The sequence below is a fragment of the Aplysia californica genome, unplaced genomic scaffold, assembly GCF_000002075.1.
Source record: "Aplysia californica isolate F4 #8 unplaced genomic scaffold, AplCal3.0 scaffold00198, whole genome shotgun sequence".
NCBI classification, from domain to species: Eukaryota; Metazoa; Mollusca; class Gastropoda; order Aplysiida; family Aplysiidae; genus Aplysia; species Aplysia californica.
In genome coordinates, this window is record NW_004797468.1 from 28,873 (window position 1) to 50,768 (window position 21,896).

At 41.6% G+C, this 21,896-nt stretch overlaps 1 protein-coding gene across 1 annotated transcript in view; it reads right to left on the minus strand.

The window, feature by feature from the left end:
* Positions 1-797: 797 nt before the first annotated feature.
* The window catches only part of LOC101858629 (ATP-binding cassette sub-family F member 3), a 119,855-nt gene continuing 98,756 nt past the window's right edge, over positions 798-21,896 (minus strand). The window contains exons 16-19 of the mRNA XM_005098954.3: positions 19,376-19,556; positions 16,503-16,635; positions 7,305-7,392; positions 798-1,714 (exon numbers count right to left, since the gene is read on the minus strand). Coding sequence (XP_005099011.1) covers positions 1,565-1,714; positions 7,305-7,392; positions 16,503-16,635; positions 19,376-19,556 — 552 coding nt within the window. The 3' untranslated portion in view covers positions 798-1,564. The remainder of the gene's footprint in view (positions 1,715-7,304; positions 7,393-16,502; positions 16,636-19,375; positions 19,557-21,896) is intronic.

Below are 21,896 nucleotides of genomic sequence, written 5' to 3' on the forward strand. Positions count from 1 at the left end.
AAAAAAAAACCCCTAAAAAAATCAATAATCTCCTCCCCTCTTCCGTAGTCCTATACTTCGCAACGCCGTTACTCCCACCAAAGACGGTCTTTACTCACACGATGCCGCATTTATTTATGATGCGAATGCGCGCAGGTTCAGTGACCGGTCATGATAGCGAGCCAGACAATCTAAAAATCGGATGACACTAGTATTTTCTTTTCTCTTTTTTTTTTCCACAAGTGACAGCACAGAGACGAGTCCGAGCATTGATTAAATTTTATTTGCACGGCGACATTGCGTTTATACTGCACAACCTGCAAGTCACAAATGTTGCGTTATCAGACAACTGCTGGCAAACTTCTCGGTGGTAACGAAAGCGAAAGTAGATCTTGATTTTCCAGATCGAGCCTCACATACGCTTCCGCCTGCCGCCATAGCTGCCTATTCGCGTGAAAGAGAAACGTACTCTCCGGATGGGGAAATGCTGAACGAATAATATCACAATCGCGACCGGCAAAAATGAACTTACTGACCTTATCGGACTTGGTTTTCAAATATTCCAGTTCTGCGATACTGAGACTATTTTGACAAAAGATGGGACTTGAGATAATTAGGTTTACTCGCCCAAGCTGAATCTCGTATTTTTCGCATTCCAGAATGCATATTTTTTCATGAAAAGTCGTATTCGCGTATTTTCGGCAAAAAATCGTACTAAAATACGTAAAATCATACTGGTTGGCATCTCTGTAAGAATAGCATTAGCAGGGGTCTGTTAAGACAGCAAGTCTCTGGCTCATATTTTTTGTTTTAAATTGTGTTAATCAATAATGAAAATTTCTAATTGATAATAATTGACAATGAAAACAGTACAGTTGTCATGAATTTTGAAATGGAAGAAAAATGTGGGAAAAAATAATGAGGCAGACTATAATTGGTAAAAAAAATTGCAAGTGCAAGTGAAGATCATAAGATGATTTTGTTATTTTGTGGTCATCTTTACGCATTTTATCAAATGTTCCAGTGGGCCTACTACAATGTCTCTGAAGAACATTTTGCTTGACTTTATTAACTTTTTTATGCACTTGAAAACATAAAATATAGTTTCACACAAATATATATGTCTCAATCATGTACAATCTCCATTTCAAAACATTAACCATTTTCTTCAATAAACCCCTTACACTAAAAAAAGACTCTACACCCAGTAATTGGGTTATCAGAAATATAGTTAGAAAGATCATACAGGAATTCCTGTTTTCGTGGGAACTTTTGGCTCACCTTGCATCTGTATAAAATGAAATTTCAGTAATTCCACAGAAAAATCTAATGACCTCTGACCCCTTGGCACCATTTCTGTGAAGCATGCAGCATCATATCGCTAAATTTTAAAAAAGAACTGAATTATATTAATGCGCTTACCAATAAATGCTAAAATGGCAGTCACAATCTTTTACAACATAATAACAATGAATTGCACCTTCAAGACAAAAATGATTTCTTATTCAAGAAGGAGGAAAAGCTGTGAACACCCTGAAAACTAACATGAGGACAGTTTTGTATATATTTAAAAGCCAGTTTGTCATCAATGGGACTCCAGCTCCTTCTCCACCAGCTGCTTGTACTCATCGATTCCACCGTCAAGAGAGGTCACCACGCCTTTACTCACCACCCACAGCTCCTTGCAGATTTTACGAATCAGTCTTTCGTCGTGGGAGACTAGGATCACACCACCCTGTCACACCAACAGAAAAAATTTAGAATTTGAGTAAAGAGTCTATTGACACAATTATAATATTCATAGTGCAGGGGAAAAGTAAGTTTAGTTTAGTTTTAGTAGAGTTTTTATGGCGCTCGCAATGCATAAGGTCATATGAGCCCCACGGGGTGGATGTCAACAGAGAAGTCCATACAGGAAATCAGCCAGTTTGTCATCAATGGGACTCCAGCTCCTTCCGAGGGTGTGGTTACTCTGCTCACCTCTCTAACTTCAACAGCACAAAGTCTGCTCCGACTATCAAGGCACCCCGGAAATAGCGGGTCATAAGAGTGTGACAAACATACAATAGAAGTAGAGGAAAAATGACGATATTAAGGATTAGGAAAGAAAAAGCAGTAGTTCCCTGTTGCAGTTCAGGCACAGTTATGAGCATGGCATTGATGAATCAGCCTATTTACAATTCTATTGTGCATAAGAACATGTTAACCCTATCCGTACGTCGTGTCTTACTATTGTATCCATACGACGTGGTGAACTCTGTGCCACCACTTTCCAAAGAGGAAATTTACTCGTTAATCCGATCCGTACGCTTTGCATAGCAGTCTGTCAAAATGATTTTTTTTAGTAATTTGACTATCGTGGAGCTCCCATCTCAAAGTCATGTAAACTGGCTTTTTTGTTTTGTTTTAATAGAGGTTTTACGGCGCTTGCAACCGCATAAGGTCATAAGAGCACCAAGGGGTGAATGTCAACAGAAAAGTCCTTACAGGGAATCAGACTTACTCTGCTCACCTCTCTAGTTTCAACAGCACATTGTCTGCTTCGAATATCAAGGCATCCTGGAAATAGCGGGTCACAAGAGTGTGACAAACATACAAAAGAAGTAGAGGAAAATAACGATAGTAAGGAATAGGAAAGAAAAAGTTGTAGTTCCCCGTATTCCCTATGTTATTCCGGCACAGTGTGAGCATGACATTGATAAATCAGCCCATTTACAATTCTACTGTGCACAAGAAAAAAATGTTAATATCCCCCCTTTGGGAATGGCGTAAAAACACTTCAGTCAGTAGCACTGCCTTCTATCTAGATTCTATTGTGCATTCGCTAGTAGCAGCTATTGTATAGGAGTACAGGCGAGACGAGATTTGACTTTCAGTAAAAATGGATACATTTTTGAAAGGAAAGAACGCCTTGAAAACAAAAGCCGCTGAACGTCAGCTTCAGTTTACCAAACGCACACATGTGTTTGGCGGAAAACTGTTCTGTTAGTGCGTACGTAATGTGGTACTTGACCACATCCGTAAATCGACGACAGTGGACGGGCATTTCTGTGTTTACGCCATCTTTACCCGCGGCTTTTCCTTCTGGGGTGTTTCTAATCTAATTGCGAGCTCTACCTCTAACTTTAGAATGTTGGGACCATTGTTGGTGCTTGGTTGTGGTAAGGGTGGTCTTTTATCTTCAAATAATTCTCCTACATATTCTACCCATCTTCCTAGGACTTCTTTTTTCTCAAACAACATAATTGTCTTTTTTACCTTCAACGCCTCCTGACAATCAATGACATTGTTCAAACTGCCAGCTCACCTGATTTTGAAATTATCAGTATAGTGTCTCATTTCCTTGAGTCACACTGTTGCTAGTATTTTAAGTTGTGGGCTTGTGTTTCTAAACAAAAATAAAGACTATGCTGCTAATTGCTGGGTTTTAAAATTTTATTTACTGGGTCTGTAGTGCTACTTCTCAGCGTATGATTAATTGGTACTTATACATTTAAAGCAGTATGGAAAATAAAGTTTAGACATAGTCGCAATCCTTGCAGAATATTGACATTTTCCATGCAGAAAACGACAGTCAGAATGATTCAAGAATGGTACATCAAAAATGAAAAGACACAGCAAGGATGTACACTTAAAATAAATTAAGAATAAAAGAGATATGTCACGATAAAAATATTTTCCTACAGTTGTACCAAAAGTGAAATAAGCGCCCGTTAACTGTCAATCATAGACTTTAAGACTATGTATCCCACAGAATTCTACACTTCTAGATCCCATCCCATTATTTAAAAAAAACAACAAACCAACAATACAAATACAAAAACATTGTAACATTGCCAATTATGACATATTGTTGGCAATAAAAATGTATTAGATCTAGACTATTTCACTATATTTCCTCTTCGAAGAAAGTTTTAAAATACTGATGTAAGGTGTCTTCCAAGCCCTACCACTAGCATCAGCGTGCATAGCAACGCGAAGCCTCGCTGTGCGGCGCAGCCAAAGGTGCCCTCAACTGGCCGCCATGTTTTAGTTTCAATTCCTCACAGCGAATCGGCGATCGCGAAGAGGGAGTTCCGCTTCTATAAGTGTAGAATTCTGTGATGTATCCTTATGCGTGACGCAACGTTACGTTGCGCGCGACAGCAGTCCCGAGGTGTGTTCGTCGCGCACAAATTTTCAGTCGCGTGCGATAGAAGTGACAAAAGTGTCTCCTTATGTGTGACTGGTAAATCCTGTGTGCGACGGGCAGTTCACAACAGAGAGACAGTGGCAAGTTATTTTTGGCACATAGCCTCGAGCCTTGCCTTCACCAACACACACAAACACACTCCCCACACACGGCGTGTCGACCGTGGGCACGTCTTGGCTAGGTATTTAGACCTAAACCTGCCACACCCCCCAGTCTGTCTCCCGCTACGAGACTCTTGATCGCTACATGAACCGATCAGACGCGACAGTCGCGAGTGACGTTACGTCGCGTGTAAGGAGACATTTTCTTTACAATCTTACTTGATTGATTTTAGAGCGAGAAGGACCAGACGTGACGTTACGTCGCACATAAGGAGACAACCTCAAAAAAAAAAATCACTTGTCAGTAGCTTTAGCAACAATTTACCGACTTGGTCGAGTCAGTATTAATATTAATATAGATCTATTCTTTGAAGCCATCTTGCCCTTTCTCAGCTACACTACCAAACCTACAGTGATAGATTACCCAAACTGCTATCGATAGGGTTCAATTTGAGTCGAAGTTAGCAAAGGCAACACTCCGTTTTGATGTTACCTTCCAGTCTGTTTTGACAAAGGTCACAGTCGTGCGGGTTGCGCCGCCTACGCGACAGGAGAGAGAAGCACCTCGTTCTGCTGTCAGAGTCCGGGCTTAAAACAAATACACTTTTCCCCTCCATTTCCCACCTTCACCCTAGCTAGGCTATAATTTCTATAATAAGCATTTGACACAGTGCCGCACTTTGAAATTAGAACAGTGTCCTGAGAACTGAGTAAGGCAAAGAAGAGAAGAACCTTTGAGTACTATTGGAAATTGTTGTGTGCTAAATCTGTTCAATGTGTATGTGGGTGTGTGTTTAGTGCAGTGTACAGTACCTGGTTCTACACTTGATCTGCATGGAACAGCGTCATTGGTAAGGTATCAATTGACAGTGACAGAACACAGGTTTCATATACAATTTTTATATGGTGAGTGCAGGTCGAGACTTTGAATGTGTGAGTAAAAATGGAGCCTAAATCTTTGGGTAACATAGGCCTACAGGGGGCAGGGCTAAGAGGCGGTTGCTTCTTACTTTCTTTTTGTTCTCTAGTATACCGTAGTAGCATTTTTTGTTCCGTGTCGATAAAGTCAGTTTGTATCCATATTTCAGAGGCTTCAATCAATGTCTTGAAACTTTATAATTTACATTTAAAAGTTTGTTATGGTGTGGATTTTTTTCTACTAAATCCTTTTCATTAATTCATACATTCCCCCCCCCCCCCCCCCTCTCTCTCTCTCTCTCACGCACACAAACAAATACACACATGACGTGCATGCACACACACACACACAAACCTAAAGACATACTGGTAAAAGTATACCATTGACTGTCTGTGTGTGTGTGTATGTGTTGTATGGGCGCAGTTTTGAGGGGGGAGGGGGGCAAGAGGTATCATTGGGCGTTACAGCTGGTCAGTTCTGCAAACCTCAAGCCGCCCCTGCTCATAACATAAAATACTAGCAAGAAGTGAGACCCATAGAAATGAGACACCATAGTATAATTTCAAAATCAGGTGAGCTGGCAGTTTGAGCTCGACACATTTGTAGCAGATTACACAAACTTTGTACTCTATTCTTTTGGTAACAGGCAGTCAGCGAAGGCCTTTCAAGACTGGTGTTACATATTTTTCTTTTGAAATATCAATATGCTGCACAATTCTGAGCTGTCAGAATTCATTTGATGGGGAAAGCTGAGAAACAAAGCCGATCTTGAAATCCCGTCTGGATAGAATTAGAATCTAGATCTAGATCAAGTTTGTTTATAAAAATAAAGAACACTCTAATTTCCCGCTTCCAGTGAGAGGGAGATCCCTCTAATGTCGTCAGCTCGGATAAGTTTAATTTCTTTTTGGCAATTCTACGCCTGAAAGCATAATAATGCTGCAAAATTCTGCACACAAAAAAAAAAAAAAATTACGCGGTGCCATGGGTGAAGTTCCACAGTACGGTCGATCCATTTTTCCATGGCAGCGCCGTGGTTGCAGTGCTCATAGAAAACCACAATGACAGATTTGCGCCATTACACCACCATCTGTCAACTGTCTCAGTTGTACGATACTTATACTTATAAAACTCATGTAAATTTACTCCGTTGAACCGCTGACAAGCTGGCCGCCAGAAGTACACAGTACACACTAGGTTACACACAGTGCACGGCACATCCACTCGGGGGTTGCTTGACAATCTTTCACACACTAGTCTACAACCTAGACCTACGGCGATTTGCTCCCTCTCCGCCCATCCCATCTCCTTACCCTTGACTTGTAGATTTCAGGCAATATGGATAGATCTACAGCGATGTACTGCAAGCGAGAAGATTACGAATAATATAAAACATAACTTTGTAAGTCACCATCAAGTTTCTCTCCCCGCGTGATTCCGACTAAATTTGATGCACTGGTTATAAAATGCTGCTCTATTTAGACCTTGGTCAATATAACAGAAGAAAAAAAAAACGGAATTAAATTTTTGTCGCCTAGAGAAACTTTAACGGACCCTTGCCATCATGTTCATCTCAAGGGATATAGGGTACAACAGGGTGTGACTGTAGTTCCTTTCTGAAAATTTTTCTCTCTAAAATAAAAAATCAATGCACATATTTTCTAGTTGCAACAGTTTTTTGTTGGTGAAAATGCGCTGTTTAACTGAAATTTATTATTGCTCTATATAAAGATACAGCAACACCAATCAACCTCCACCTTGTAGACCATGACCAACCACCAGAGAGTGGAAGTAGAGATGACTGGATATAGACAGTGATACATTTTTCTAAAATGTAGATGTTTTTTCACTCCTATTGACACAATTTCGATTATTTACAAGGCGGGCTTCTAACCCTGCCTGTCAGGGCCAAGCTGGGCTGAAAGGGATACAACATCACAGCAGAAAGGCAGAGATACCAGATAAAATTCTCTCCACTCAGGAATTGAACTAGAGTCTCCTGCGTGTGACAACAGAGCGCCTAACCGTTACACCACAGGACCAGTGTACAGAAAGTAAAAGTAAAGTAAGTAAGGCAGTTCTACAAGCAGAACCACTTTGACAATTGTCTTACCTTGAACTTGTTCAGAGCTTCCCCTAAGGCCTCAATAGTCTCCATGTCCAAATGATTCGTCGGCTCATCAAGGATGAAAAAGTTTGGGCTGTTGGCAGAAACACGAGTTACAACATGAAACGCACCCTTTACTTCAGGGCGACAAAAGTAGCCACTTTTTGAAAACAGCCTTATTTCTCAACAGCTCCCCCCCCCCAAACAATTCACAGATAGGATAGACTTTATAGCTTTCCAAAGTTATTTTAAAAATAGTAGTCAACTTTAACTCTATTTGACTGCAATGGTATTGTCTAGAATCTGAGCATAGTTGGGCGTTATGACTGGTGGCTATAGAAGCAAACAGTTGTCAGACATGTGGTATTAAATATCAACAGTAAAGTTAAGTCTGAAAATTTATATATGATTGAAAAAAATACTGATTTCAAAAGGAGGTAATTATAGAGTGACTTGAAATTGAAAGAAGTTAAGGGAAATGCAGTAGTCTCTGCCTATGCTCCCATAGCTTGGGAGCAAGAAAATTGTGGGATCTTAGGTGAACAGGATCTTAGCTCACAGACCAGGGGAGAATCAATGGTGCCTCATGTTCAGGCCGAAAATCAGTGAAATGGTCTTTCCCTACTCTAAAAAGAACTGACACCTTGGTGGGTTTATGACATAAGGCGAGCAAAGATCAGTGGACAACCTAAATGGCCAATCACAATGGCACAAACCAAGTCATTTTCACTTATCCAATCCTGAGTCTCAAGATCTAACCTATTCCATTGTTGCTCTCTTTTATCTGTCCAAAATTTGAAGCTTTCCATCCTCTGTTATAACGCACCACTGTGCTGTGATCGCACCAAATAAAATTCAGCCCGTCTTGCAAACTGGGGTATTGAGACAACTGCTGCGATCGCCAGGGAAACAAAAGCACTAAGGAGTTCAAAGTTTGATGTGATCCCATCTGATGACGACCTATAGGCCATACCTACACACCTTGTGATGTAAGTTCACATGGAAAGCTCAGGTGCAGGTGTGATGTTTTGAGAAAGCAAACATGTCGATGACTTCAAACCATGGTGAGATCCCATTGGTGACAAAAATTGTACCTTCTCATTGCAACAGAGATCTGATCACATTCATGAGAGTGAGCCAACGGGCTGCACAATGATTGCAAATTTTCACAGCTTGCTTGATCAGCTGAGCCTGCCCGCATTTTTTTTCCCTAAATTATGATCTGAAATGCGGGATCTTAGCCGATTGTAATTCTTCAGAGCAGGATCTTAGGGCGGATTTTTGTGCAGTAAAAATGCTGTTTTCCTAAAACATTGAGATCGTAAGCGAACTGGGAATGTAAGCGGTGGGATCTTAAGGGTAGACTACTGTTTTTTTGTGTGGAAAACTCAAAAAATGAATTATGAAGCTATTTATCACTATCACTAAAGATCAGGTAAAGAAACGACTGAATTGTATCATCTTAACTTAATACAATGAAATGAACATTCGCTCCGTAACGAAATAAAACAAAAACATTTAAGATTCCATTTCTTTGTTTTCGCGTTCCCCAGCTAGATCAACCTGAGAGCAACTGAATTTTAAGTATGTGAGTTCTTTTTGAGTTAGTAAGGTCCCTTGGCTTCAGGTAGCCACATTCCCATTTCGAAGGTCTTTCTTCTCTTCTTCTTCTTCTTCTGGCTGGCCTCCGTTAGGAGGGCGGCAGTCTGCCTCAGGCAGACAGGTAAGCGGCAACCTCTTGTGGCCTCGTCCAGAGTACATCCGGGCCCGGTCTCGCGTTGTTCTCCAAAAGTGGGCCTTGATGTGCTTCCCCCCGCGGGCACTCATACAGTGAGTGCTGCAGGTCGTCAGGACTTGTGCCACACGCTAGACAGGAATCATTGGGAGCGGAGCCTGTTGCATGGAGATACGTCTGCAGGATGGGGCTCTTCGCGTTGCATTTTAGCTGCAATAACACTCTTCTCTGTCTCACGGTAAGGTCTCTCTTTTTGTCCTTCTCCGGTGGTGGCTTCACCTTTCCCCCGATGGAGTCGTGCACTCACACTTTCTCCCACGCGTGGGCAATGATGTAACGCGAGATGCATGAGCTTGCTGACGCGATATCGACTGGAGTGTTGGACTGGTCGAGGCAGCCTCCCTTGTTGGCCAGGGCGTCAGCTCGGTCATTCCCGTAGATGTCTCAATGTCCTGGTATCCATTGTATGTGAAGGTGTAGTGGCAGATAGTGGTCCACATTTTGTCCTCTATCTCAGTACGCACTGCAGTTACTCCGGATATTAAGTGTTGAACAACTGACTGGGAGTCTGTGAAGATGTGGATTCTTTGAAAACGTGGTTGTTTTTCGAGCCATTGCAATGTGCCGAGCAGGACGGTAGTTTCAGCTCGGTAGCTGCTTCCGTGTAGTCCCGTGGGCATGGATACGCATGTTTCCTCCCCAGAAGATTTGTCTAGACACCAGTATCCTCCTCCACATAACCTGTAGCCGTCGGTGGCATGGCCGTCAGTGAAGATATCGAGGTCGGATGTAGGCAATTGGCGCACAGTCTCGAGAGCTGCTTCACGTCGCATATTAGGTGGATCTGTTATTGTCGTAGACACTGCAAGTTTTGAGTTGATTGTGAGGTTGCAGGGGTATTCCATGGGGGAGTTGTACTCACTGGCCGTAAGGGTTCTCTGATTAGATGTTCTAGTCCTGCGTTATTAGAGCTCTGTCGGCCCACTTCCCTCCAACTGTTGACGGACTTTAAACGTATTTTTGATGTTCCTTCAGCTGAGGCACGGATCGGGTTGTCTTCTGGGACTCTTTTTGCTCTCTCGTATGCCACAGCAATTGCAATGTTAGACTTAACCTCAAGTGGGATGAGGCCAGCTTCGTTTGTGAGCAGCATAGCATTTGAGTCTTTCGTACACCCGGTAATTATTCTGGCTGACGAGTTTTGAATAACATTTAAGGTCTCATGATTTGTTTTGGCCGTTGCTGGGTACCAGGCTTCGTGGGCATACTGGATGGCTGATCTGATGTACACGATGTACACCATACATAGATCTTCTTTGCTGCATCCCCAGTCTGTGCCGGAGAGCCTGCGGAGGAGATTGACTCGTGGGGCCAGTTTATTCTTTAATTTATTATTTATTGATATGTTCTTTAAATGTTAACTTGCAATCAAAGGTCACGCCAAGGAAGGTAGGTGTTTTGTTATGGGCACCTCCTCATCTCCCACTGTAAGCTGGGTACGCCAGGACATTTCACGGTTCCATGTTGTGAAAAAAGAGTATTCGCATTTCGCCACGTTAATTTCCATCTTCCATCGTTTTGACCAATCGCAGATCTTGTCCAGAGCGGCTTGAACCATCGTGGCGGCAGTGTCAAGATTTTCATGGGACGCCCATATTGCCAGGTCGTCAGCGAAGAGGCTGGTGTTGGTGTCTACCGGTAGGTCATCTACGATGTCGTTGATGTACGTGAGGAACAGAAGTGGTGATAATACTCCGCCCGGAGGGACGACGGCCAGGAAGCGATACTAGCGACTTTCTTTTCCCTCAAAACAAACTCTGGACCTTCTGTCGTCTAGATAGGCCTTGATCTTTCGTTGTAGACAGGTGGGCATTCCTAAGGCGTTTATCTTGTAGACGAGTCCAGTATGCCACACCTTGTCAAAGGCTCTTGAAAAGTCTATTAGACAGAGTATGGTTCTCTTTGCTTTGTGTCTTGGTCCAGAGTTGTCCGGAAGGTTGTCAGATATGTGTTGGGTTATCCTGGCGATCTGGTCCTATGTGCTACACTGTGGCCGAAAACAGGCTTGCATATTGCATAGTTTTTGCTGGGTTTCCAACAAGAACGTCATTCTCACTTTTACTAATCTCTCCACGGCGTCACTTTTCGCCCGATTCTGTTACTTTTAGTTCGCGTGACTCAGCAGCCCGCCGGAGCTCCCCGGCTCGGGGTCACGGGGTTAATGAGCCCTGAGGCGACTTTGCCGGTGTCGGTCGGGAAGTTCGCATTTTAGACTATGTTTAAAACGATATAACTTCTTCCCCATCCCACACAGCAAACCATTACGCGGATGTACTAAAAGCTCAAAGTCTTGAGATTTATTCTGCGTTATAATGGTTAGTTTCTTTTCCTTAGTTTTTGTTCTAGACAGGTGTTTGTAGAGTACCCAATTTGTCCTATTTTAGTAACAAAGTTATGAATAAATGATTGTTATTTTAAAAAATGCACGACAGATCTCTCCAAATTCTGTGTTAAACTGACTACGAATATCATGTCTTTTACCATGAGAAATCTTAAATCTGCGGTAGTAGTAATAGTCAAGTTATAAGAGAAGAAAGATGCACATCTGCATATTTTTAACTAAAGACGATCAGCGTTAGCTCTTATTTTACTATTAAACAAGAGAAAGTTACTCTGCGTTTGTTCATGAACCATGCTGTGTCTGTGGAAGCCTGCATACAACTAAAAAGATATAATATAAGCGATTTAAAAAACCACAAAACCGTGTAAATACATGGGTAGAGATAAACTTCTAGTATGGAATAAAAATAATGACAGCTAAAACATTCATTCTTAGTTTTTGTGTAGGAAATATGCGCGGACACAATTATGAATATAAAGAAATCAGTCACATTGTCAGTTATTGCAAATGGTCATAGAAACGTAAAAAAAAGCTGCAAAAGTCTGGTGGTGATTCAGTGTCCCTGGAAAGCTAGAAATTATTCTTATAACCCAATTACGAGAAGTCATCCTTATTATTCAGTCCACTTACAAAACCTAGACTTAGCGTTTTAAGAAAAGTAAGCAATTTCTGGAGTGTAACAGATACTGTTCGTGTATTAGATCTACGTTGAAGATATATTCTAGCACTAAAATCGATTTGTACTTTTCATTGAGAAACTTCATGATAACTTTTATAAACTTTCGGTGAAAATATGCGAATATTCATGATTATATTAGACACATAAAGTTGTATTTGGAGGAATTACTTCGTAGCGAATTGTGTGCCCGATGGATAAAATTGCAAAATTACAGCCTTCTATAATAAGCGCAGATACCATCTTTTCTGAGTATCTGCACTAATGTTATGTCGTTCATATTCCAAAAGTTCGACAGATTTTGACGATGCGTTTTTTTTTATATTGATTTTTTTTCATTCACACTAGTCCCCCAAAAATTACAATTTAGCATTGCCGACTCCAGCGCGTCTAACGAAATAACCAGACAAGTTACAATGTCTGTTCTTTTTTGAGTCTCAAGAGCAGAAATACGTGCTTTGGGTGCACTAAATGAGAATTACCATAAATATAAGGATACACCTTAAATTGTACGTTGAAAAGTACCAAAAATTAAGTCGGCCCAGACAGAGCGGCGACAGGGAGCTGACCCCCGTGACCCCGACGTGATAAGGCGCCCGGCGGGGAACCCCCCGCGGCAACTAAAATTCCACTGCCGGTGCGCCGTGTCTCGTATAATTTTTCGAAGGTCTTCTATGTTTTTATACTGACTAGATTATTTTCAGTTTTGGTATGAATTAACTTTGGTATGAATTAACTTTGAATTTTGCTCAGGTCGAAGCTGAAGCCTACTCATAGATTAGAGGACCATCAAGGGATCTTTAACATGGTCAACTTGCACACTGGACAAGATAAAAGGTAGAAGCAGAGTGTTGACACATAAACTAGCCTATGAATTCACCAGTCAATGATAATGACTGCTAAATCAAAATGTGCCACGACTCTGTGGAATCAGGCGTTTGTCAATTTTTGAACATATCGTCGGCCGATGAATCTAAACGTCTAACTCTGATTTCGTAAATTTTGCAGGAGAGACAAAAAACTGAATTCAATGGCACTTATGGGGATTTACTGCCTTCAAATGCATTTGACTGAAATAATGACTCAACTACAGTGGAATCCTGTTATAACGAGAGGGAGGGGACTGGAGCAAAATGTCCGTTATAGCAGGATTTTCGCTATAAGGGAACCAGTGAAAATCCAAGGGAAACTGTAAAGTACGCCTAATCAATGAGTTTGGTGTTCTGTTTATTTCCTTTGCTATCTCCTCTGATGATGATTTTGTTCAACATGACCTCTAGGTCTTACTTGATCAAATATCGAATCAGGTTTCTTTCTCTAGCGCTAGATCTAGCGATGTGGACTGACAGCTCGGCGTTGTCGATCAGAAAGAAAGGGCTCTAGGCTAACTCGCCCGCTGTGTTTTCCCTCACCCCACTCCACCCTGTGGTGCATTCTGTCTGCTTGCGCGCGTCACACATTCGCTCCATCCATCACATTGCTGTGACCTCTCCATCCTCGCATCGGAGAAGTGAGAGGCATGGTAGGCCTTGATAATATAAACTAGGCTTACGCTGGCCTATCACGCGATGCGTTCTGCTTGTCTGCGCATGCCACAACCTCCCTACTCAGTCGCTCCGGCCTTCATTGTTGACCCACATGGGCTCTCCCATTCTTTGTTTGGCTAGTTGACAAACAAGTTTCTCAACTGGCGAGATTTTGCATTATGTATAATTGGCCTAAGCACTGTGCATAGCAGCAGCAATATTCCGCTTTAACCGACACGCATGTTTGTCTGGTAGGTCTGTAGCAGTATTTTATTTACAAAGGTAAAGAGGAGAAAAAAACAGGGTTTTAGAATAGTGTCTTTATAACAGACTTCTCGTTTTTTCCGCACTCGTTATAAGTGGACTCCACTGTATTCGTGTATTTATATAAAAATTGCCAAAATTTTGTTATTTTAAGTCCAAAACCAGAGTAACACTACTCACTTTTGGATTTGTAAGCGTCTAGTTGTCGACGAACAAATTGTTCGATTAGAATTCTCAAAACCCACCTCGGACGCCACGCGCTTCTCTACGTCTAACTCAGTAATTGTGACACGTTAATGTTACCGAAAAACTTGAAATCCAAGAGTAAGTCAACTATAAACGACCTGGTCTAATTAAACTCAGGTTGGTCAGTTTGGTGAAATCAGAAAAGTAATAATGAGTCAAATACTTGACAACATAAGGCTTCACTTTCCTACTTTTTTCCATTAGCCTGACATAATCAACTGGGCAGTAGATGTGCTGTGAGCACTGTCCACCTCCATCTGTGTATAGCCCTTCTCTAGGAATTTCAGTGTTACAGTCTTACCATTGACAGAACTTAATTTAACAGTGCAGAACTCATTGTGACGTTGCGGTTCTGATACATGTAACCACATCCATCTGAATGTACAATATATTAACCCGGAGTCAAATCAGAAGACAAAAAACATCAGCCACACAAGGAGCAAATTCATTTGCAGTAAGAGATTGTAGTACAAAGCAGATGCATTAGTGCGTGGATATAGTAGAGCTGATTGCAGGTCCATGGTGATGCATTTGATTTTGGGGTTGGCATGCATTTTTCCTTGACTGTTATCTTTTGATCCTGTGCAAGTTTAGCTCTCAAGTGATGCTGATTGTATGCCCCCTCTTCTGCATTTCCCTCCTAAAAGCCCACACAAAGATCACACCTATCTTTTCGAGGATGAAACAACGGCAGGTTCATAGTATTGAACTCCTCCTTAAATTTGAAGGTAGAAAGTACCCTATCCCCCCTCCCGAACTCACTTTTCTTTTTATACAAACGCGGTACACTGGCTGTAAGCTCTGGAAAACAGGTTTCAAGTATAACTCACTGAAGTCCCTCCGGCAATAGTGAGATGGCAACTTGGGCAGATCACAAAGACACTGTTTAAGTGCCTTTGATTCTGTAGTCTCCTCCCTCATAATTTTTCTCTGAACTGGAACCTCACCCTCTGCTACACCCAACCCACATGTGAGAACATTGTGAACCCACTAGTTACAGAGTCCTGTAGAACTTAAAAAGAAAGCCTTACACACGTTGACTCTGGCCCCATTCACCCGCAGATGGTACTTCATAAACCTTGATCTTCTGCTTTCTTCCTCCTTTTCTCCTCAGGCTTGACACAGTTGACCAACCCTTTAACGAAAGCAGCCTTTTCTGGTTTGGAAAAAGTCCAAACATAATCAAACACCCCCTTTGGAGCAAAGCGTGATTGCCGTGTCCAGTGGTGGCGACCAAAACAAATTAGTCAGTTAGAATTTTTCTGTCATGGAAGTAAGTCGGAATGTACGGTTAGAATTTCTCTATTATAAAACAAGACTTTTTTGAGTCAAAAGTGTTTGGGATTTTAATAGGACGAAGCCATTCGTCAAGTTGATCTTTTCTACGGAAAAACACAATTAGAGAAAATCTCGGAGTTAGACGGTTAGCATTCTCGGCCTACGATATGGAGTTATTTGTATCATTTTAATGTTTGTTTGTTTTTCTTGCTTTCGATGAAAAAGATATCCATCTGTCTTGAACAGAAGTCAAGACTTTTGAGGTTGAAAGAGGTGATGGTCATCTGGTGTCAGAGGTAAAATTAATGAGAAAATGGGCACCAAAGTTTAGTAACTTTACTTTAAAAGCCTGAGTGTCCTTGCAAACTGCATATTCATATATTTTGTGTCTTTGATCATTTTTCAGTTAAATTCACACAGAAATGTATTTTTAAGAGGACGTACAAGGTCTTGAGCCAAAAATCAATATTCAATAAACAATGCGACACTGGCGAAAAAATGCTGGTAATTTCGATTTCATTATACTGACGAGTGCCTGATTTTACCGCAATGCCTCACAAATGCTTTTGACACTTTTCATTCCCCACACTGTCCTGATCTATCTCATCTGACTATTATTATCACTTCCACGGTCTAAATGATAGTTAACAAATTGTGTGTTTCTTTACTCGACACAGAGTTCTAATATCACCGCTCAGTCCAGCCATGTCGGCTTTCCCACACAACCTCCTTGAAAGCAATCGGTTTTCTCTCGTAAACTGTCAATAAGATGCTATGTTTTTATATAAATTTTGTTTTGGGTTGTTTCTAAATTTTATGACAACCTCCAGTTATATCAAAACATGAATTGGTGTTATATGAGTTAGTTTTCTGACGGCACTGCTCAACACATATATATCAGTGTGGGGTACAGAGAGAGTTAAAGTGAAGCATTTATAGTGATCTCACAAAATTATACTTCTCATCTCATTGGACAAATATATGAAAGGCAGATATATGCATGAAATTCTTATTTTGTTTGACACATCTTCCATTATCATGCGCAAAGTAACCAACAAAATTTGCTTTCATCACTCACTTGGTCATACTCATAACAGCAAACGCCACTCGGCTCTTTTGCCCCCCACTGAGACTTGAGACTGGTCGGAGTGCAAGGTCACCAGACACTCCAAATGAGCCTAGCTGATTGCGGTAGACTTCCTGTCCTTGACCTGCAGAAAAACAAGTAAAGTTTTAAAAGGTCAGTACTTTTACTTATCACTCTTTCTGTCCTCTTATACCACACAGTGTCAAGGGGAGATGCAATTGTCCGATGTGGGCTGTTTGGATAGTCATGCTTTTCTTGGAGGCTGTTTTTTTGAGGGTCTAGTTTTTGGTTTAGTTTAGTATGGGGTTTTACAGCGCTCGCAACTGCATAAGGTCATATGAGCGCGTGAAATAATTTGTTTTTTTTCTCAACAGTTTATTTCTTGGCATGATACTGGTCAATATTTCTATTTAAAATTGTAAAAACACTAAAAAATCAAGAGTAAATAGATTTTAGATTTAAATTTAAAACAACTTTCTAAATGACACTAAAATTTCATAACTTTCTATAAAGGCAAATGGCCTTTATAAAATCCAAAATTCTGTTGGGATCAACAATGGAAAAAATGTCGTGCAAATTTTAGCATTTAAAGTATTTCCTTCGGGTCTCTCCGAAGTCTAGACATTCGGTTCTAACGGTAAAATCGGCGTCGCATCCGACACAGAGTGGCTTCTCTTCTCCCTGAAGGAGGTGTTTGTGTGTTAGGGCCGTGTGCCCGATGTGTAATCCAGTAAAAATAACTTCATCTCTTCTGGAGAGGCCCGAAGGATTTCGCGGTCCCAGTTTGGGTCTAATGTTGTGTAGTTTGTTATTAGTTTGTTTTTTCTAATGACTCTCCCACAGACTGGAAGTGTACTTTTTGACTTTATATTTTAAAGTCAGTCTGTGGGAGAGTGTTCGTCGTTGATCCCAACAGAAAGGATATAAGGATTTCTTCGCCAGATCATCTAGCTGCTCGTTTCCTCGGATGCCCACATGGCTAGATATCCATGCGAACACGATATTTTTCCGTTTCAGCTAAGGTGTGTATTTTCTGTTGTAGCATAACTATTTTGGGGTTTAGGAGAGTGTAGTTTGTGAGTGAGGTGATGCAAGACAGAGAGTCAGAAAGGATAAAGAAAGATTCATTAGGAGATTTTCTATGGAGTCCAGTGTCATGTCAATGGCAGTGGCCTCCGCAGAGAAAATGGAGGCTTCAGGATGGAGTCTCCCCTGGTGTGGACTGTTTGAAGATAGGGCAGCGGCGCCCACATCATTGTCTTTTTTTTTCTGTGAAGATAAACTCCAAACCGGGGTATTTTTCTATAAGTTTTTTGTATTCTGCTTTAAATGTTTTGGTGTTTGTGCTTGCTTTGTTGTGTGTGGTCAGCTGTAAGTCTACTTTTGCTTTGGTGAGGTGCCATGGAGGGAGGTCAGGGAAAAGAAATTGTTGGATGTTTTGTTTGGGAAAGTGTATGTTTTTGAGGTCCTCAAGGATTCTGAGGCCGAAGGGTTTGATGAGTCTTTCATTGTTTTGGAATTTGTTTATGGTTTCTGGGTTTGTTTTAAAAATGCAGTTGTGTGCTGGGTTCTCTGGTGTTAAGCTCTGTTTAATTGCGTATTGTAGTGCAAGTTGTGTGCATCTGAGTGTGAGTGATGGTATGTTTGCCTCGGCCTGGAGGCTCTCCACCGGAGAAGTGCGGAAAGCCCCCAGAGCGAGGCGGAGTCCTTGGTTTTGCACTGGGTCTAGCATTTTGTGTGGTCTTTGTTTGGTTTGGGTATTGACCAAGACTCCGGAAAGGAGTGCGACCGCCACAAGTCGTTGTATATGTCTAGTAGGAGTGTAAGTGTTTCTGTGGGTAGGTGTCTGATGATCTGGTTGTGGATGTCATCCGGTCCTGGGGCTGTATTGCCCAGGTCCGAGATGCACGATGTTAGTTCGTCTAATGTGAAGTCTGCATGGTAGGTTTCAGTGTTGTTTGAGTTGAGTGGAAGTTTAGGTGTTGTTGTTCGCTTTTAGTTTTGATGTTTTGAAAGGTGGTGTTGTAGTTTGCTTGGGATGAGTTTTTGGCAAGAGATGTAGCTATTGTGTTTTGCGATGTCTACCAGTGTTTCAGCTGGGGTGAAATATTTGAAGTTGGCCAAAATTTTAAATACATCACAGTCAATGTCCAAATCAGATACGTTATTCAAGCACACATTTTCAATAGCTTGATTTAAAACTGGTTTATTCGGAATCAAGGTTTGGTCTCCAAGAGATGTCTTTGTTGTATCATCTTTTGACCCGAGTTTGACTTAAATTTTGCTTATTGCAAAATACTTCCAGCGCTACTAAAGGGATCCATAATGATGTCAATGTGGTCAGATCATTGCAGCCAAAATCAAACTTTTACGTAAGAAATATAGCAATCTGACAAGACTGTATCACAAACACTCTCAGGAGACGTAATGCTAGTCTTTGTGGAGCACCAGTCGTACTTAATAAAATGCTCAAGTTGAAGGGAAAAAAGGAATTGTTGTTTCATATCACCAAGAAGAGACAAGGACAGATCGAATCTGCCAGACAATGTTATAGTTGATCGAAACATCAAGTCACAAAAAAATTAAGAAGGAAGACTATGTGCCGCCATAATACATTCAATTATCCAGTTGGACAAAGAAATTTACTATCACAATGCAGTATCATTGTTCTATAATGACGCCGAACTGTGAGAATGTGCTAGACATACTACGATGTCAAATGACTGGTCAGCAAAGTAATACGAAGTTGATCAGTGAACATCTGGAGGACATTAAAAATTTACTCAAAATTTATTTTAACAACAACAATAATCACCACACAGAGAAGCAAACAAATACAAACTTCAGTAACATATAACATATACCTGGGAACCTGTTGGCTAACAGCTGCACAGAGTGCACCCCCATGTCCAGCTGGTCCACATGGTGCTGACTAAAGTATCCAATGCGTAGGTTCCTGTGGGCATGGCGGTGACCGCTGCATGGCTCCAGCTCAGCCAGAAGTAGCTTCAGCAAGGTTGTCTTTCCTGCTCCATTGTCTCCCACCTTGAGTAGGGTGGGAGGATGGAGGGAAGAGAGGAGGAGGAGGAGGAGGGGGGAAGGAAAGGGAGGACAAAAACACATCTTTAATCAAATCTGAAAGAAGGAAAGTCAAGCATTAATTTTTTGTGTGACCTAACTTAACTAGACCTCTTTCATGAGGACATTCAGTGGTAGATCACACGAGTCAAGTGCTTTTCGTGTTTTTTTGTCAAAGCTTTAGTTTATTAAGAGTTTTATGGCGCTCGCAACTGCATATGGTCATATGAGCGCGCAAAACATGAGTTGGTTGCATTCAAAACAGTTCACAGCACGGCTTGATTCTGGTCAACATTTCTACAGTGGAACTCCGATTCAACTAGGTCGCCGGGCCTGACCTAAAATCTTGTTGCATCCAAGTGTTCGCTATAGCAAACAGGAGGTTTTGTGTAGATAATTACAGGCACTGAGCAAGTAATGTATAAAGAGAAATCACAAGTTGAGCGTGAAATGCCTGCATATTATGAGCTGTGTTTAAAAAAAAAAGACCGAATCGTTCAATTATACACGCCTGTGTCATCTCGATTGTTTACCAAAACGTTGTGTTGCTGTGTAGAGCCTAGCATACGGCAACTTTTGATTCCATAAACCAGCGCACAATTCATTATGTTGATCTACGTCAAGACTAGCTTATTATTGTAATAATGATCAGTTGCCGAAGGAAAAAAAAAAGACTGATGCGTTTGTATACGCGACGTTCTACGCCCGTACCGCAAGTGCCCCCTCCCCTCCCCGACATGCGCACACAGCCACATGTGTGCAGGCCGCCCATCCGACCGCGATACACGCCAGAGTAGACACGTGCACATGCCAACAACACATGTGTTGGTATGTAAAAAGGCCGCTGATTGGTCGCATGCAATCGGCTAAATGAATAATGGTTCCCGATGCAGGTGCAATGGATGGTTTCCGCGAATAGATAAAGTTCGTTCTGGGAGAAAAATGAGCGAAGCCACATCTGCGGGGACTGTTCACCCTGGAAGTGACCTCGTTGAATCCGAGCTCGCTGATTTCAGTGCTCGTTGAATCCAGGTTATTTTTTATTGATTTTAAAGAAGAAAAAAACGGGGAATCTATCTCATCTCGTTGAATCCGAGTTGTCGTTGAATCCGAGCTCGTTGAATCCGTGTTCCACTGTATTAAAATGTTATAAATTCGTGGTATACAAAAGTTATTATTAATAACGCTATTCACAATTTATTGTAAAGGCCTATATAAAATCAAAAATTCTGTTAAGATTAATGATGGAGAACATTAAAAATACTTCCTTCGGGTCTCTCTTAAGTCTGGACATTCAGTTGAGAGGTATCAAATGGAGAAATCTGTGTTGCACCTGACAAAGAACGGTTTTTCATCTCCCTGTAGGAGAGGTGTGTCCGATACGTAATCGAGTAAAAATGACTTCATCTCGTGGACCCAGTTTGGGCATGATGTTGTGAAGTTTATTGTTTATTTGTTTCTCCCAATGTGTCTCCCACAGAATGTAGTGCAGTTTTTTACTTTATTTTTAAAGTCAGTCTGTGGGAGAGTGTTGGTCGTTGATCCCAACAGAAGGGACAAGAATTCCTTCGCCAGGAAATCCACCTCCTCGTTTTCTCGGATGCCCACATGGCTAGGTAGCCATGCAAACACAATACTTTACCCAGTTTCAGTCAAAGCGTGTATTTTTCGTTGTAACTTAGTAACCTAACTATTTTTGGGTGTATGAGAGTGAAATTTGTAAGTGAGGTGATGCAAGACAGAGAGTCAGAAAGGATAAGGAAAGATGTGTTAGGGGAATTTTCTACGGAGTTCAATGCCATGTGGCCTCCGCAGAGAAAAAGGAGGCTTTCGGATGGAGTCTCCTCTGGTGTGTCCATAATGGAGTCCGATTTAGAGCCACCTGTGAAGATTAGCTCCACACTGGGGTATTTTTCTATAAAAGTTTTTTTTGTATTCTGCTTTACATGTGTTGGTGTTTGTGCGTGCGTTGCTGTGTGTGGACAGCTGTAAGTCAACTTCTTCCTTGGTTAGGGGCACATCGCTCTGATTACCAGAGTTGTGCCAGGGCTACCCCCTGAGTCATACTCTCCACGAGAGTGTACGGGACCCTCCAGTCAGGATTGACCCAGGGACTGAAGTGGGCTTCAGCTCCCAACACCGATTGAGTGGCATGGGCCTTGCCACCCTCCTGTCTAAGAGGAAAAACCTGGGCCAAAGAGGTGTACTAGTGAGGGACAGTCCACAGACTGATCTCACCTCACGGTCAATGAGGCGCCCACTTCCTGGGTTGGATGACCTCTAGTTTTGCTGCTAATGAGATCAGTG